Source organism: Urocampus carinirostris, chromosome 1, assembly GCF_059441175.1.
Source record: "Urocampus carinirostris isolate Australia breed hairy pipefish chromosome 1, RoL_Ucar_1.0, whole genome shotgun sequence".
NCBI classification, from domain to species: Eukaryota; Metazoa; Chordata; class Actinopteri; order Syngnathiformes; family Syngnathidae; genus Urocampus; species Urocampus carinirostris.
In genome coordinates, this window is record NC_142349.1 from 48,411,946 (window position 1) to 48,426,170 (window position 14,225).

The window sequence follows — 14,225 nt, forward strand, 5'->3', positions numbered from 1 at the left end:
GCATTAAAAAGTCAGAGCACGGATATTGAGCAGGAGAGGAGTACTGTGACACTTGTTTCTTTATCTGCAAAGTTACTAATTTTATAGCACTTAAAACTAACATGACCTCACAGTTTTCTCACCATGTGTGGGCTTTGGGGAGGTTGTTGGCGTTTGCGTCAATTTGATGGATGGTAAATAGTCGAGGGCCAGCAGCACCTAATAAAAATTTGAAAAAAAAAGAAGTTAAAAAATGTATCAAATACCTGGTCAGCTATGATAGGTGTACTGATGTGTTTTGAATAGAACATTCAGAAGACAAAGACAACTCAGACACTTGATTGATTAATTAACATTTTATTTTATCTCTGTTCAAAACAAAGGACTGACAGGAAAAGCCAGAGCGTATCTAGGTCCCTTTCACATGACACTTTTCACAATATTACATTTACTTCAAAAGGACTTATTTGAGTAATTGAAGAGACAGGAGCTCAACAAAAATCACAGGAAGGATATAACAAAAAGGCCAGATGAGCAGAGGTTGCCAATATGATTGTTCCCAATGGCAGCAATATGCCCCTCATAATAAATGCAAGGTCACAGACAAAACTAAGACATTGTTTTCCACCATAGAGGTTACAAGAACTCAGAGCTTGCTTCTGTACTGAGTGTGCTTTATCACACTTTAACACTATCTGACAGAAAGGCCCCGCAGACCTAAACAGGCAGATACCTTTTGAAGATTTGAACCCTTATGGTCTGGTTTTGATGCAAAGTGTAATAAAATGGGGAAACACTCATTTATTCTATTCAGGGTGATTACTTTACCTTGGAGAGCCTTGAATCCCTGCAAGGGAACCCTGGAAGAACCTGTGACGAACTGCAACAAACGGGCTCTTCGCTCTTCATCGAAGGACTCCACAGCTTTCCAGAACCATTTGACAATGTTGCTGTCTGAAGTGCAATGCTTGAGTCGTGTGTTAGACTTCCAGTCGTTGATGTCAATTTTTCCCAAGCCACATACAATCAGCTGCAGAGAAAATAATGACACGTTTATTTTAGTCAAACCGCGTGCACTAGAAGTTAACTGTCCGCCATTGACATGAATTGACGCCAAGAGAAAGTACCTCTAGCTCTTTCTCATCAAAAGCTTTTAGTAGGTGTTGGGGGATCACTTCATTGAAGCCCTTCTGTAGAGCGAGGAACTGTGCCTCGATGCCCCGCAGGAAGCGCCAGTTGACATAGAGACGGACATACTCTTTCTTTGTGTCCTGTGTGACGGGGATACTTTTGCCATTTGGTTTGAGCTCATGCTGGATAATCTCTCCATAGGCATTATGTTCAACGCAAAAGGTGTGGTCCAACACTCCTGTGATGTCATTATCCCTGAGGGATGGGTAATATAATTGGAAATCAAACATAGCATTTGGGAGAACATAATGGAAAAGAGGACTGAAAGTATATAGTGATATTATTAGATATCAAAATGTCCAACAATAAACGATAGGGGGTGCTGTTGCCCAGCAAGCAGATCCGTTCAATACAGTACTTGATTTTTACATTAAAAGAGGTTTGTCAAATTAATGTTTTAATTTTCAGTAAAATCTTACATTTTAATTTTGACACAATGATATACAAGTTTCAAAAAACATGTATTGTACATACAGGATCCAGATGAGACTGTTGTGCAGGTCCGGGTCTACGGATTCCATGTCATCCATGGCAATGGGTTTGCAGAGCAATTGTTTGTAGAAGGGCAGGGTGAAGCCTCCATCAATGTAATGACCATGGAACACTGCCATCCCCATGATACGGCCCACAAAATGGAAGTAGGACAAGTGCTCCTACGCATAGAAGACACTTTTAGGACTTACAACTGGTCATCGGTTTTAAGGGTCATCAACAACTATTTACAGGTTGCATTAGCATTGAATTAATGCATTTTATTTAGTCGACACTATATAATGTCACAAGAGAACATTCAACAAATTCCTCCTGATTGAATTTCAATCGAGCAAAAACAGCAGATAACTTTAGAAAATCCATATGCATGCTTTTTAGGTTTCCCTTTGTATCAACCTAAATCTAAGTAGTGATGATTAGAAAAATAGGATTTGATGTATTCAAAAGCCAAAGTTGAGTTTAAAGTAAGAAGACAGGAGGATAAGAAATATGTTTGATAATAGTTTCAAAGTAAACGTGAAATAGCACATGACTCTTGATGGCAACATCTGATTGAAACTGATTAAACCGCCATTGCGTTTAACTGTTGCATTGAGAATGACTCACTGGATTGACTGCAGAGTCTGGGTTAATCTGCAGCGTGTAGATGTCATCACGGGAGTACTGGAAAAGCCCATAGTATGGATTCAACATCTCATGTGACAGCAGGTAGAGCCACTCCCTACACATAGACCAAACAAACATGGGGAAAAAGTAGAGAAAACGTGTGCAGTTAACTTCTGTATTTTGGAATAGAATTAATCTTTTTGCAAAATTTTTTGGTCACATCACTTTTATATAGGTTTATATATATATATATATATATATATATATATATATATTTTTTTTTTTTTAATATAATTTTCACTCAGTCAGTTATGCTTATTTGTATAGCCCATAATCCCCAAATCAGGCTCAATTATAACAACATAGTTTTGCCATTGCTTTGACAACCCAAAACCTTGAACACATTCATTTAGACCAGTGTTTTTCAACCTTTTTGAGCCAGGGCATGTTTTTTACAACCAAAATGTTATAAAATGACACTGAACAGTATGTTTAATTACAATATAATTCATAATACCCACAGTTTTACAGCACAGACACTTGACAATGACATAACATTTGGAGAAAATGATTAATAAATGTTTTATAAAATTTTAAATGTTAAAAAGTGACATTGGATAATTTCTCACGGCACACCTGACAATCTCCCATAGCACAATAGTGTGTCGCCGCACAGTGGTTGAAAATCACTGATTTAGACCACATGGATCAGAATCCAGGCCTCAAGGGCCAGAGCTCTGCAAGTTTTAAAAGTTTCTCTTTGTTATACAGAGGTGAAATTAATTAACAAGATTATAAATCAGGTTTTTGGACGGATCCCTAATGAATCACATGCAAGTCTAAAGGGACACGTCTAAAATATGCACCGGTGAGATCCTTTTGGGATTTAGTTAGACACCTCTCATAATGACAAAAGTAGTGCTTTTGCCATCTTGTGGCATCTACAATAAGTGCAATTAAAAACGGTTTGAAGGTTGGGCAAATTACTTGCAAATGTTCGCTATTGGTAAGAGGGTTTTGTCCACAATGGACCTTAGAAAACACTCATACCTGGCCACGCCTCCATAATCAAGTCCTTCCTCTCCCCGAAACTTGACCATTAGCCTTTTCCATAAATCCTTTGGTCGCATCTTCATCACTTGTCGATAGGACTCCTTAAATGCAGTAAGACAACCTTATTAGGGAAAGCTGACCAAACTTGCTACTTGCACATGTAAGTAAAAAAAATGATATACTGTCCATACTTTACATTATCATGTGGAATAATATCTACACATTAGTCATAAATATTTTTTATTATTCAATGTCGGATTCTTTTCACAAGTACGTTTTTTTTTCAAACACAAGCAATTAATCAATGTGCGTTACACCAAATATCAACAGATATATAATAGATAAATGTTCTAAGCTTTGAATCAGGCTTCCCGAATCCTTGTTGAGACGAGCCAGAGTCCACCTTATAACCCTGTTTCATGTAACTAGTTTATCAGCAAAACCTGCAGTAGCTTGCAAATGATGCTAATCTTGAATTAAAATTATCATTATCACACACAAAGAACGGAAAGTTCAAAGTTCAATTAGATAACAGTTGACATCTGACTTTTGCACTACTGGCAGTTTTTTTTTATAGCTTGCCACTCCTTGCACATTGCTCTCTGCACTATTGTAATTACAGCGTTATTGTTACAGTGTTAATGTTACTGTGTACCTGACTTGTTAACCTGACTGCCCATTTTGCACATCTGGTTAGCTACTCTTCTTGCACTATCGGCACTATGGTAAAATACTACACGTAGCCAAAATACAATACAACATTATTTATATCTGTACATTCAAGGAAACTGTGGGGGTCAGATGCATCGACATTTCGTTCTGTATACACGTGTACTAGAATGACAATAAAGTAGATCTGAATCTGAATCTGTTATATTCACATGTTTTTGAATTAGATTGCACACGACCAGAATTATAAGAAAATGTCGCACCACACAATAAAAAATATGTACCTTTAAAACTACTGAGAAAGTTGGCAAGCATTGGACTCATGCAATGTGCTGCATAGCTAGTGTACCCCACTTGCTTGCTGTCGTTCCGCAGACCGATAAGTGTTCATTCCATGTGCAGACTGCTCACATATTAAGGACAGGGCTCATTAAAAGTGGATTAGGGGCAGTTATAATAAACACATTCATAAGGCTTTAATAACACTGCTTCATTCACAACCACATTCTACTCTTCGCTTTAGTCAAGGCGCACAACCTTGAGGTGCTGCAAGGGGGAGAGGGAAAGTCTTATCTATGCCCAAAACAACACATTTGGTGTCTTCAACGGCTCACAGACAAACATTTGCTCATTAAGTCATGAGTTTATGCTTCAGGTGGTCTGGGGAAGCAACAAGTTATGTCTCACACAACCTTAAGACGTCCTTTGCCCCACCAGCTGGATCCTCATGGTGAGATCAGCCAACAAACATGTCTTGGTTCAGATTAACAGACATGGCTGGTCCAGCACATTCCACTGCATATTTTATGAGGGCCGTGTAGTCGGTTGCAGGTGTTGTTGCACTGATAAAAGCCCTCCCTGTACTTGGCAGAAGCAGAACACCCCCCCCAACTGTGTTTGAGAGCAGTGCCTGCTCTTGATTGGAAACCCAAAAGCTTTGTGTTTCTCTGTCAAAGTGCCAGGCTGCACCGTTTACAAGCGTACCGAAGAATCAGACATAAAAGATTCAAATCCGCACAGTCAAAGTAAATCTAAAAATAACTTGGAACAGTTAACTAAAAGCAGATCTTGTGGTGTCTGCCTCACAGACAGTGTGTGATGATGAAAACCATCTTGCGACTATTTGACAATATATTGTTGCCGGTACATATTACAGCACTACTTTATTTATAATAAATTTATTATATTTAATAATTAATTAATTTATTTATTTATTTATTGTCACAGTAGTGACAATGCACAATTCTTGCATTGCACTATTATCACAACTTAGGTCGGTGTCTAAGCACTACTTTGTAAATATTTTGACTATTCATCCTGACAGTGTTTTATCTTATTTTTCTTTTTAAAGTTTTATTACAGGTTTATCCTGGAGTGCCATGTCTAATCTTGTTGCCTACAATGTTTCACAACAATGATATCAATGACAATTAAATGGTATTAAATTCAATTCATTTAAAAATATTCATGTATCTAATATAGAGTCAAAGTTTCTTTCTTATTTCTAACATTTTTTGGAGTGAGATGGGGATCATGAGAAACGATATTGTCATGCTCTCCTCACCTCAAATATTTCCTCACGGGACACCTCAATGCGACAATGCCCAGCCTGTGGCTGCTGCTGAGATAGCTCCTGTCGAAGGATTTTGAGCTTCTGGACCAGGTCTCGCTTGTACTTTGGCACAGTGAGACACTCTGCCTCCTCTGGGAGCTGGCCTACGGAGACCAGAGCCTGCTGGACCTCATTCTTTAACTGGTTCTGACGACTGGTGGGCAAAAACACAAGTACAATTTGAAGGACAATAAATAGGATAATAGTAATCATAACATTTTTTATAATGGGGGCTGAGGTCTGTGGCATACACCGATAGACGCCAGGTAGTGCTGGAGCTATAAAAAAAAAGCACCAAGTCAGCAAAATATTTCATAAATATGAAACCGTTTAATGAGGCAATTTATGACTTATAATGTCTTTTGAAATGTTGCATGATTAACCCTTGGGTAGATCATCTAAATTGTCTATAACTTTCAATGAAATACAAACATAAAGTAAGAGAACTAATCTATCTTTCTATATACCGAAGCAATATCCCCCTAGTGGGAGGTTCACCAAACAATCATTCCCCTTTGCTCTTCCCAACCTGACAATGAACATTAAGCCAGTAGCATAACAAGGGGTTAGTTGCTGTGCCATTCAACTCTTCATCAGCAGAGGTCCGACAGCATACACTTGTTTAGACCCTCTGCATCATATACGTATATATCAGTCATTCTTAACTATCCATTGCCATTCATTTCTATCCCTTGCACACGCTTGCATCCGTTAAATTAATTGACCAATTTTGAGTAGCCTTCACTCTCATAATAATTTTACATCTGGTGCAGACCAGATGGGCAGCACGGTGGCGCAGTGGTTAGAGCATCTGCGGCACAGTTCTGAAGTCATGAAATGGAACGTTCCTGTGTAGAGATTGCATGTTCTCCCCGTGATTGCGTGGGTTTCCTTTGGGCACTCCGGTTTCCTCCCATATTCCAAAAACATGCATGTCAGGTTAATTGGCCCGTCCAAATTGTCCTTAGGTGTGAATGAGTAAGTTGTCTGTCTCTGTGTGCCCTGCGACTGGCTGGCAACTAGTTCAGGGTGTCCCCTGCCCACCGAAGATACCTGGGATGGGCTCCAGCACCCCCGCGACCCTACTGACAATAAGCAGTGCAGATAATGAATGAATGCAGACCAGATGTGTTAAATGTTTAGTAACTTGTTTAAAGAATACTAAAATTAAAAGTAAAATTGTGTGCTTTTACAATGGTTGCTTTGAATATATTTACGCTTTTACAAGGAAAAGCGCATATGCATAAAAGCAGCTTTACGCTTCCCCTCTTCGAGTCCTCGGAAATGAATGTATAAGCTGCAGCCTGAGGTCATCAATGTTAGAGTCATAATACGAAACAAACAATGGTAAGCTCAGAGAGTTATGCAACCCATCCATTTTCCGATATGCTGTCATTTTCTTTTTGCAGGAGACAAATGAGAAAAAAACAAGTAACATTATATACAATATGGATTTGGGGTAATATCACTCACTAACAAGAATGGTATTTAATTTCTTTTTCGAGTTAAAATAATTGCACAATAAAAAAGAGGTGGTGCTACGATCCCAGAGTATGACAGTTTCAGTCAAAAGAGTGTAATGGAAAACATGTGACTGCTTTAATGTAATTTCTGGCCATGTAATAAAAAAGGAGTAATTTTCAAGAAATAACCAACGAGGGCAGAAGGAGCAGACTCGGGCAAGCAGAAGTTCACAGAAGTAAAATTAGATCACAATTGCTCTCAAGCAACCTTCTAATGGCCCGCATTGACAATAATCACATTGACAATTTTGCTTAGTTTGTAGTGTCTGCCAAGTGGAATTTTATTTAGGCTTTTAAATCACATCCGGTTTGCTCAGAAAGCCACAGGCTCCCAAAGGACTCTGATGGACTCCTTTGGAATCCCTTGATTTCCTGCAGACTAGACTCTGAGGGAGGGATGGGAAATAAAAAGGATCCTCGCGGCTCGCCTGGCGGCATCCAAATGGAGCACGCAGCTCAAAGGGTGGGAGGGGACGGATGAAAGAACAAAGCTTCCCTTGCTGCACTTTCACACATGAAGTTTCCGTCATGGTCACAAAAAAATGGCACGATAATTTTAATTTCTCAGGTGAGCACACCTCGACTCAACATTACCATACGGCGTAAACCTAAATAAAAATCCTGTTGGGGACGACATGATAACTCCCCATCCTTAAAAAGGTCTAGGCCAAAGGATTGAGTTACAGAAAAATTACCCTGAGCAGATGGGTTTCCATCATCATTTATAGTGGCGCAAAAACATTTTTACTGGATTTTCGGAGAAAGTCCCAATGAAATAAAAACATGACTTGAAAACGCCAACATTGATGGCCTTAAACAGTACATCAAACATTTTTGTGGAATGATCGAACACAAGGGGTGAAATCCCTGAATTAATAAAAGGAAGATGTTCTGATGGAACACAATGATGCTTGATGACTTTTCCAAATAGAAATAGTCAATGTTAGAAAACATTTGAGGCAAAATAACCATATTGAGCAGTGAAATACATGTTAAATCAGTCACTTGCCCTGCCAGGGAAAATCTGACAAAAAATGCTAAAAATTGGACACGTTGTTCATGAATGTACATCCATCCATCCATTATCTGCACCGCTTATCTTCAGTAGGGTCACGGGGGTGCTGGAGCCCATCCCAGTTATCTCCGGGCAGTGGGCAGGGGACACCCTGAACTGGTTGCAAGCCAGTCGCAGGGCACACAGGGACAGACAAGTCGCTCGCTCATTCACACCTAGGGCCTATCTGGACCGGTCAATTAACCTGACATGCATGTTTTTGGAATGTGGGAGGAAACCGGAGTGCCCGGAGGAAACCCATGCAAGCACGGGGAGAACATGGAAACTCCACACAGGAGGTTCGATCTCATGACCTCAGAACTGTGCTGAACACGTGCTAACCACTGCGCCGCCGTGCTGCCTCATGAATGTACTTTCATATTATTATTCAATTTTACAAAAAAAGATAACTATCATTCATCGTTTAATAAAACAAAATGAGGAAAACACAATATCTGTTGGCTCAACTGTTTAAGCATAATATCACACCAGAATACACGAATCATCCCTATAAAATCTCATTTAGAAGAAAAAAATAAACATCCGACGTCAAGAAAAAGTTAGTGGACCAGACACGATAAAAAATAAAATGAGACAAAAATGCCTGCATGTTCTTTGATCCATATGAAGGGGAAAATGAGTAACCGGATCTTTCCGCAATACATTCCGTCCCTGCAGAGGAGGAATTAGGTCGGGTTGACGAGGCACCCGTACAGCACTCCATCTTCATGAGGTAAAGGCTTAGGGGTAACTTTACAGCTGTTAGCAGCACAGTAGGTGATTGAACAGCTGGATATGCAACATTCTGAACATGTGTTTGGGCCACGCTCAAAGGCTTGGACTGCCTGCAGATTCATAAACCCATCAAAGTCCACGGAACATACAATTCATTAACAAACTTGGACATTACATTCATGCGATATTTCCTGGATGGAAGCCTGAGTCCTTGTTTCCCCCTTTCCTGTCAGATGTCTTGATAAGAGTGCCAAAATTAATTGACAATATGAAGCTCTACAAAGCTTTAAGCATGTGTTTGAAGTGGAAAAGAAAGTAGAGATTGTGACGTGTGGCTGTGTGCAACAAGGGCTCTATTAAATCGTAAACAAATCTTACCTCACATTCGGACTTTCAATACCTCCTCGTGAGCCATTTGAGCTTGGACTGTGAATGCAAAACAAAAATGATTAGGATTGGCAAACGAACAATTTCACTATCATATAACAGTGACCATCTGGTGATACAACAGGACGTTTAAAACTCACTTAAGGACGCGATGCAGGTTGGCAGAAAGGCGTGGGTCAGTGAACTGTGTGGTTCTGTTGTTGTGGTCGACAAAATAAACTCGCCCTGTGGCAGTGTTCCGTATTTCCCACCCAGGAGGGAGTGGGCCCAGTTCTTCGCAATTCACATTACTTAGATCTCTGCCGTGTGTCACAAGCAGGAGAAAAAAACTTATAATGTGCAATATTTGAAGAAATAAAAAGTGAAATAATGTACATACTATTACCAGAATATGCACGCTATGGAGGAAAACTAACCCGATTTTATAACGGATAATAATATCACGATTTAACAAAAAAAGCACACCAGTACTCGTGATTTTTAAAAAAATTCACAGTACAAATACAGTACATGTTATCCGTATTCATACTTTACACATATATAAACAAACAATGTACATAAATACAGTGAGTATGTAATTCCTCAAAAGTATCAGAATGATGTCACAAATTCTGAAGATTGAATACCTCGGTACTCTGGGGTCGTGCCATGTGCTTACACCTGTTTGAGTGTGAAGGAAGTAGACTTGGCCTTGTTGTGTAGTCCTCTGTTCTATAAAGGGATTTAGAAAGAAAGGTGTCGCCTCAACATCAGATGAAGTACAAGAAGGTGACTGACAACCCCTAACTTTTGAACAGTAGTGTATGTTATCAAAAGACGATGTAACCACATTTGTAAAAATGTCATGTTACAATATGGGGACTGTTAAAGCTTAAAAATACAGCTTTTGCTGCGTCCTCACAAATTTGAGAGTGAATGCCTGTTAAAGAAAAGGGAGCGATTAGCAAGGAATGGAGGAAAAGCCTCATTAATCTGAGACACCCATCAAAATATACTCTTGTACACACTCCTAAACATGTGTGGAGGGTTCAGCTGATGAGTGTGTGGGATTACTTTGTAAACAAATGTGACTGATTGCTTGAATGCGTGCAGAAAAGAAAAGGCAGTAAGGAGGGCAGCGAATGGCGTCAGCCAGACTGACAGCGAAATCAATTCCAATTGGACTGTCTAAAATTGAGTCAGTATTCAAGACTCATTGCGAGAGGCTGTAGCATCACAGAAAGGTTGTGGACTGAATGAGGTCTCAGAGTAACTTCTTTGCTGAGACCGGTGTTCACGATGCACATAATATCCAATAGGTGACATTCACAAATTGAGCGAAACTATAAATAAAGAGAAGAAAAAAAGCATCAAAACACAAAAAGTGGGAATAGCTGTGGCGACAAATGTACAAATGTGAGGCAAGTAAGGAAAAACGAACCAAGCAAAATGGAAAAACCAGTGCTTAAAAGCCAGGCTAACCCGGAACCAACAACGAAAAGCTGCAACGGCTACGACAATAAACGCGAAGCCAGCCGGCAATAAACCAAGGGAGACTGCTAACCTGGCCCCAATGCCAGGCTAGCAGAACAAACAACACAAGGTGGGCAGCCAACGAGTGCAAACTCCGAGCAGACGAAACAGGAAAACCCTCAACAGGACTGACGCTAATGGGGAGCTAGACCCAAAAGTGACAAACGCTGCAAAAAACACAAAAAAAGCCACAACCGACTACCTTCAAGCATAAATTCATTCTCAATATTCATTCTCTGTTCACTAAAATCACCGGTTGTTTCAGAGCTGTCCTCACATGTTGTGTTAATAGGATTTGCCATTTTAAAAGTGTTGTATTCCTTCGATTACGTCACAACTCTACAGCAGATGGGTCAACTTTGAGACTATATTTCACCAGTCCCCCGGCGCTTGGAATATTCTGCAACATGTTTTCATTCCATAAAATTTGGACTATAAGCCGCAACTTTTCACCAAAGTTTTAAACCCTCCGGCTCATGCAATAATGCTGCTAGTTTGTGCCAGGGTTGCCCAAACACTAGAGGTAAGAGCGAGCCAGGTGGAATATATTTGTCGAGGAAGGCACAAGTTGAATGCAACTTCGCGCTTTGTGAAGGAATAAAACTAGCATGAACAAACCATCATCACGGAAAATGTGTCAATTGAAATTTTACTCGTATGTTTATTTGTAAATGGAAAAAATTCGGAAAAACGAACGGATTACAAGAAGCACTGTCCAACAAAGCAGAAAGAAATCTTTAAGGCGGATTTCTATTTACCGGTAAGCATTATTGTGTGTTTGGTCGTAAATATTTTACACGGTTGGATTCTATAGATTCTCCTTGATCTAACAAAGCCATTTTCGCGGACATTCAAATAAGTTGAAGATGGCCAGGGGACGTACTGGTGAGTTTTCGGGTATCTTGTTTGAGACTGTTCCAATGATATGCGGCATAAAGTATTTCCGTGAATGGCGACATCGTACGGCCATGCATTTGTTTATCAAAAGTCTGACGGCCCACCGGAGGGCCGTGGGAATGTTAAGGGGTTAAGGCACTGTCTATGATTAAAACTCTTCCTGGGTAATGTCTTTTTTTGTGAATATCTCATAGTCAGGTGTGGCTTATGTATTTACAAAATGTTTTTTCCTTTAAAAACGCACTGGTTGTGCGGTTTATAATCCGGTGCACCTTTCAGTCCGAATTTTACGGTAATTGTGGGGAGGAACTTAACGTGTTCTGTGCCTTAAAAATCTGTTTGGGAATAACTTTAAGCTTCAAATACTCAAGTAGTCATTCAGTCTTAAATTAGTGTCCCATTTTGTGGGTTTCCATAACCTGTAGAGGAATTTAATTCAATTCTCTATTTGCTTTGTATAGTTAAAGATAAGAATATGAACGAGGACAAAAATGTTGTAGAAAAAAACCTTCAGGGATTGCTTCATAATTGTACCTAATGAATCACAATCACAATCATATTGTGAGGTAACGAAGAGTCCAACGCCTTCAGAAAAATACCTTTATATTACTATTCCTTTATTTCAAACAGTCAGACCAGTTTTAGTGGTTTGGTCAGCAGGATTTCAGGAAAATAGGCTGAGTAGCAGTGTTGGTCTTTGATTCACAAAGTTAAAACAGATGTTTGTGAATGTCTTGTTTCGATTAAACACCAAGACAGGCCTTCGTAGGGGACCACAGAAATCTGAGTTTATTTACTGTTAAGTGAAAAATGTAGATAGTGGTTTGTTGGAACCCAAAAAGTGATGGCCACTAACCATAGCCCTCAGGGAGGTCTGAAGGTGTGTGCAGGTGTGTTCTGCTCATGTAGTTGCGGTGCCTCTGGGAGCGGACACGCCTTTCCTGGGCCCGCTGATCGCAGTCATTTGGCGGCAATGGCGTAGTGGGCGTGGCACCATTTGTGCTAATTGGTGTGTTCTCATCCACTATGCAGCTGAGTGGCCGTCCAGGGCTCGAGTACTCTGAGGCAGGTCTGGACGACACGCCGGAGAAAAAACAATTGATCTCAAGGTTGAAATAGTAGTTTCCCTTCATGGTTTTCAATTCTAACTACTCTCGAGTTAAGATACAGGTCTGGAATTGGTTTAAGGTACACTCACCTAGTTGGCCTTTCCCATTGCGTGGTGCGTGTGATGTGGTTCAAGTACTGTATTCGGCCGGATGCAGTTCTCCTCTCCTCCCATCTGGCATCAGGAACACATACACAGCAAGTAAGCGGGCGCTTAAGCAAATATCTGCCTTATAGCACTGTCCGTATTTCCAAATGTATTGTTTAACAACGTGCACAAAAAGTGTTATAAAGTAAGCCAAAAAGATTCACCCGTCCGGAAGATCATTGTCAAAAAGTTGACTGCAGTCTACTACTGGGCCCCCTGTGCCTATTCGGTCTCTGGACTGTAAACTTACTAAAGCGACACATGGCAGAAAAAAGAACACAGTAAAATTACAACAGATTATAGAGCAAGAATAGTTTTGTTATATTGAGCCCTATATTTTGGGTGTGTAGAGTACTGTTCTAAAATAAAAAACACATTCTAACGCACACGCATATTGCATTTTGACAGTAATATGCAAGTCCAGTCTTCCAGTAACAATCTGAAACACTAAGTCCCCCAAAATTCCCATTGAAGTTGCCTAGAGTGGGATGTGATCCTTGCAAACTTACCCACGATCTGGCCTCTAACTGTGTCACTGTCGTTTGGACTCAGCTTATTCAAGTCTAGTCTCTGGTCTACGAAAAGAATACAGATGCAAGAATAAAAGTGAACAATCAGGAAACAAAACAGAGTTGGAAGGATTAGACACAAGAAGAGACGCTTTGTCAGTTTGATACAAGCAAACAACAATAACGAGTGGGACACATTATTTTCTTTGGGGAAGTAATAATCATCTTCATCATCTCAGTCTTCTTCCGTTACAACAATCTACGTTAATGAAACTGTCTGAAGGCTGCATATTCAAGAAGTCCCAAAGCAGGACCAAAAATGGTCACATCTGTAAAATCTGATAAACAGTTGGCTTCAGGGCAAATGCAAAGGCCACACGTTTGACAAATATCAGTCCAAAGCAAATAAAATGCACAAATTCTTTGTCTTAAGTTCTTTGAAACCAGAATTTAAGAAAGCGCGAAAGCAAAACATGAGGAAAAGCAACACAAACAAACAAGAAAAAGGTGCCTGCATACATTGAAAGGACAACTTGACTGTCTGTTCCAGGCTGTTTTTGCATGACACTCAGACAGCCCGGGATGTCTGTCTAGTGTCTAGACTAAACAAGAGACCAAAGCACACGACAGTGAAACCGTTAAGGGGCTGGCGGGAGTTCAGCAGCCACAGAGAAGGAAACACAAAACACACATAGATGTCTGCGGGAATGTACGTGGCTCACATTGGAGCGTTTCTTTTCAATACATGGAA

General features: G+C 40.0%; 1 protein-coding gene across 1 annotated transcript in view; it reads right to left on the minus strand.

The window, feature by feature from the left end:
* The window catches only part of smurf2 (SMAD specific E3 ubiquitin protein ligase 2), a 59,545-nt gene that overhangs the window by 2,030 nt on the left and 43,290 nt on the right, over positions 1–14,225 (minus strand). Inside the window, exons 5-18 of the mRNA XM_088343204.1 lie at positions 13,475–13,540; positions 13,130–13,214; positions 12,909–12,992; positions 12,567–12,781; positions 9,928–10,012; positions 9,442–9,600; positions 9,293–9,340; positions 5,555–5,756; positions 3,319–3,422; positions 2,269–2,383; positions 1,645–1,823; positions 1,107–1,365; positions 808–1,009; positions 123–198 (exon numbers count right to left, since the gene is read on the minus strand). Of these exons, the coding sequence (XP_088199330.1) occupies positions 123–198; positions 808–1,009; positions 1,107–1,365; positions 1,645–1,823; positions 2,269–2,383; positions 3,319–3,422; positions 5,555–5,756; positions 9,293–9,340; positions 9,442–9,600; positions 9,928–10,012; positions 12,567–12,781; positions 12,909–12,992; positions 13,130–13,214; positions 13,475–13,540 (1,879 nt within the window). The remainder of the gene's footprint in view (positions 1–122; positions 199–807; positions 1,010–1,106; positions 1,366–1,644; positions 1,824–2,268; positions 2,384–3,318; positions 3,423–5,554; positions 5,757–9,292; positions 9,341–9,441; positions 9,601–9,927; positions 10,013–12,566; positions 12,782–12,908; positions 12,993–13,129; positions 13,215–13,474; positions 13,541–14,225) is intronic.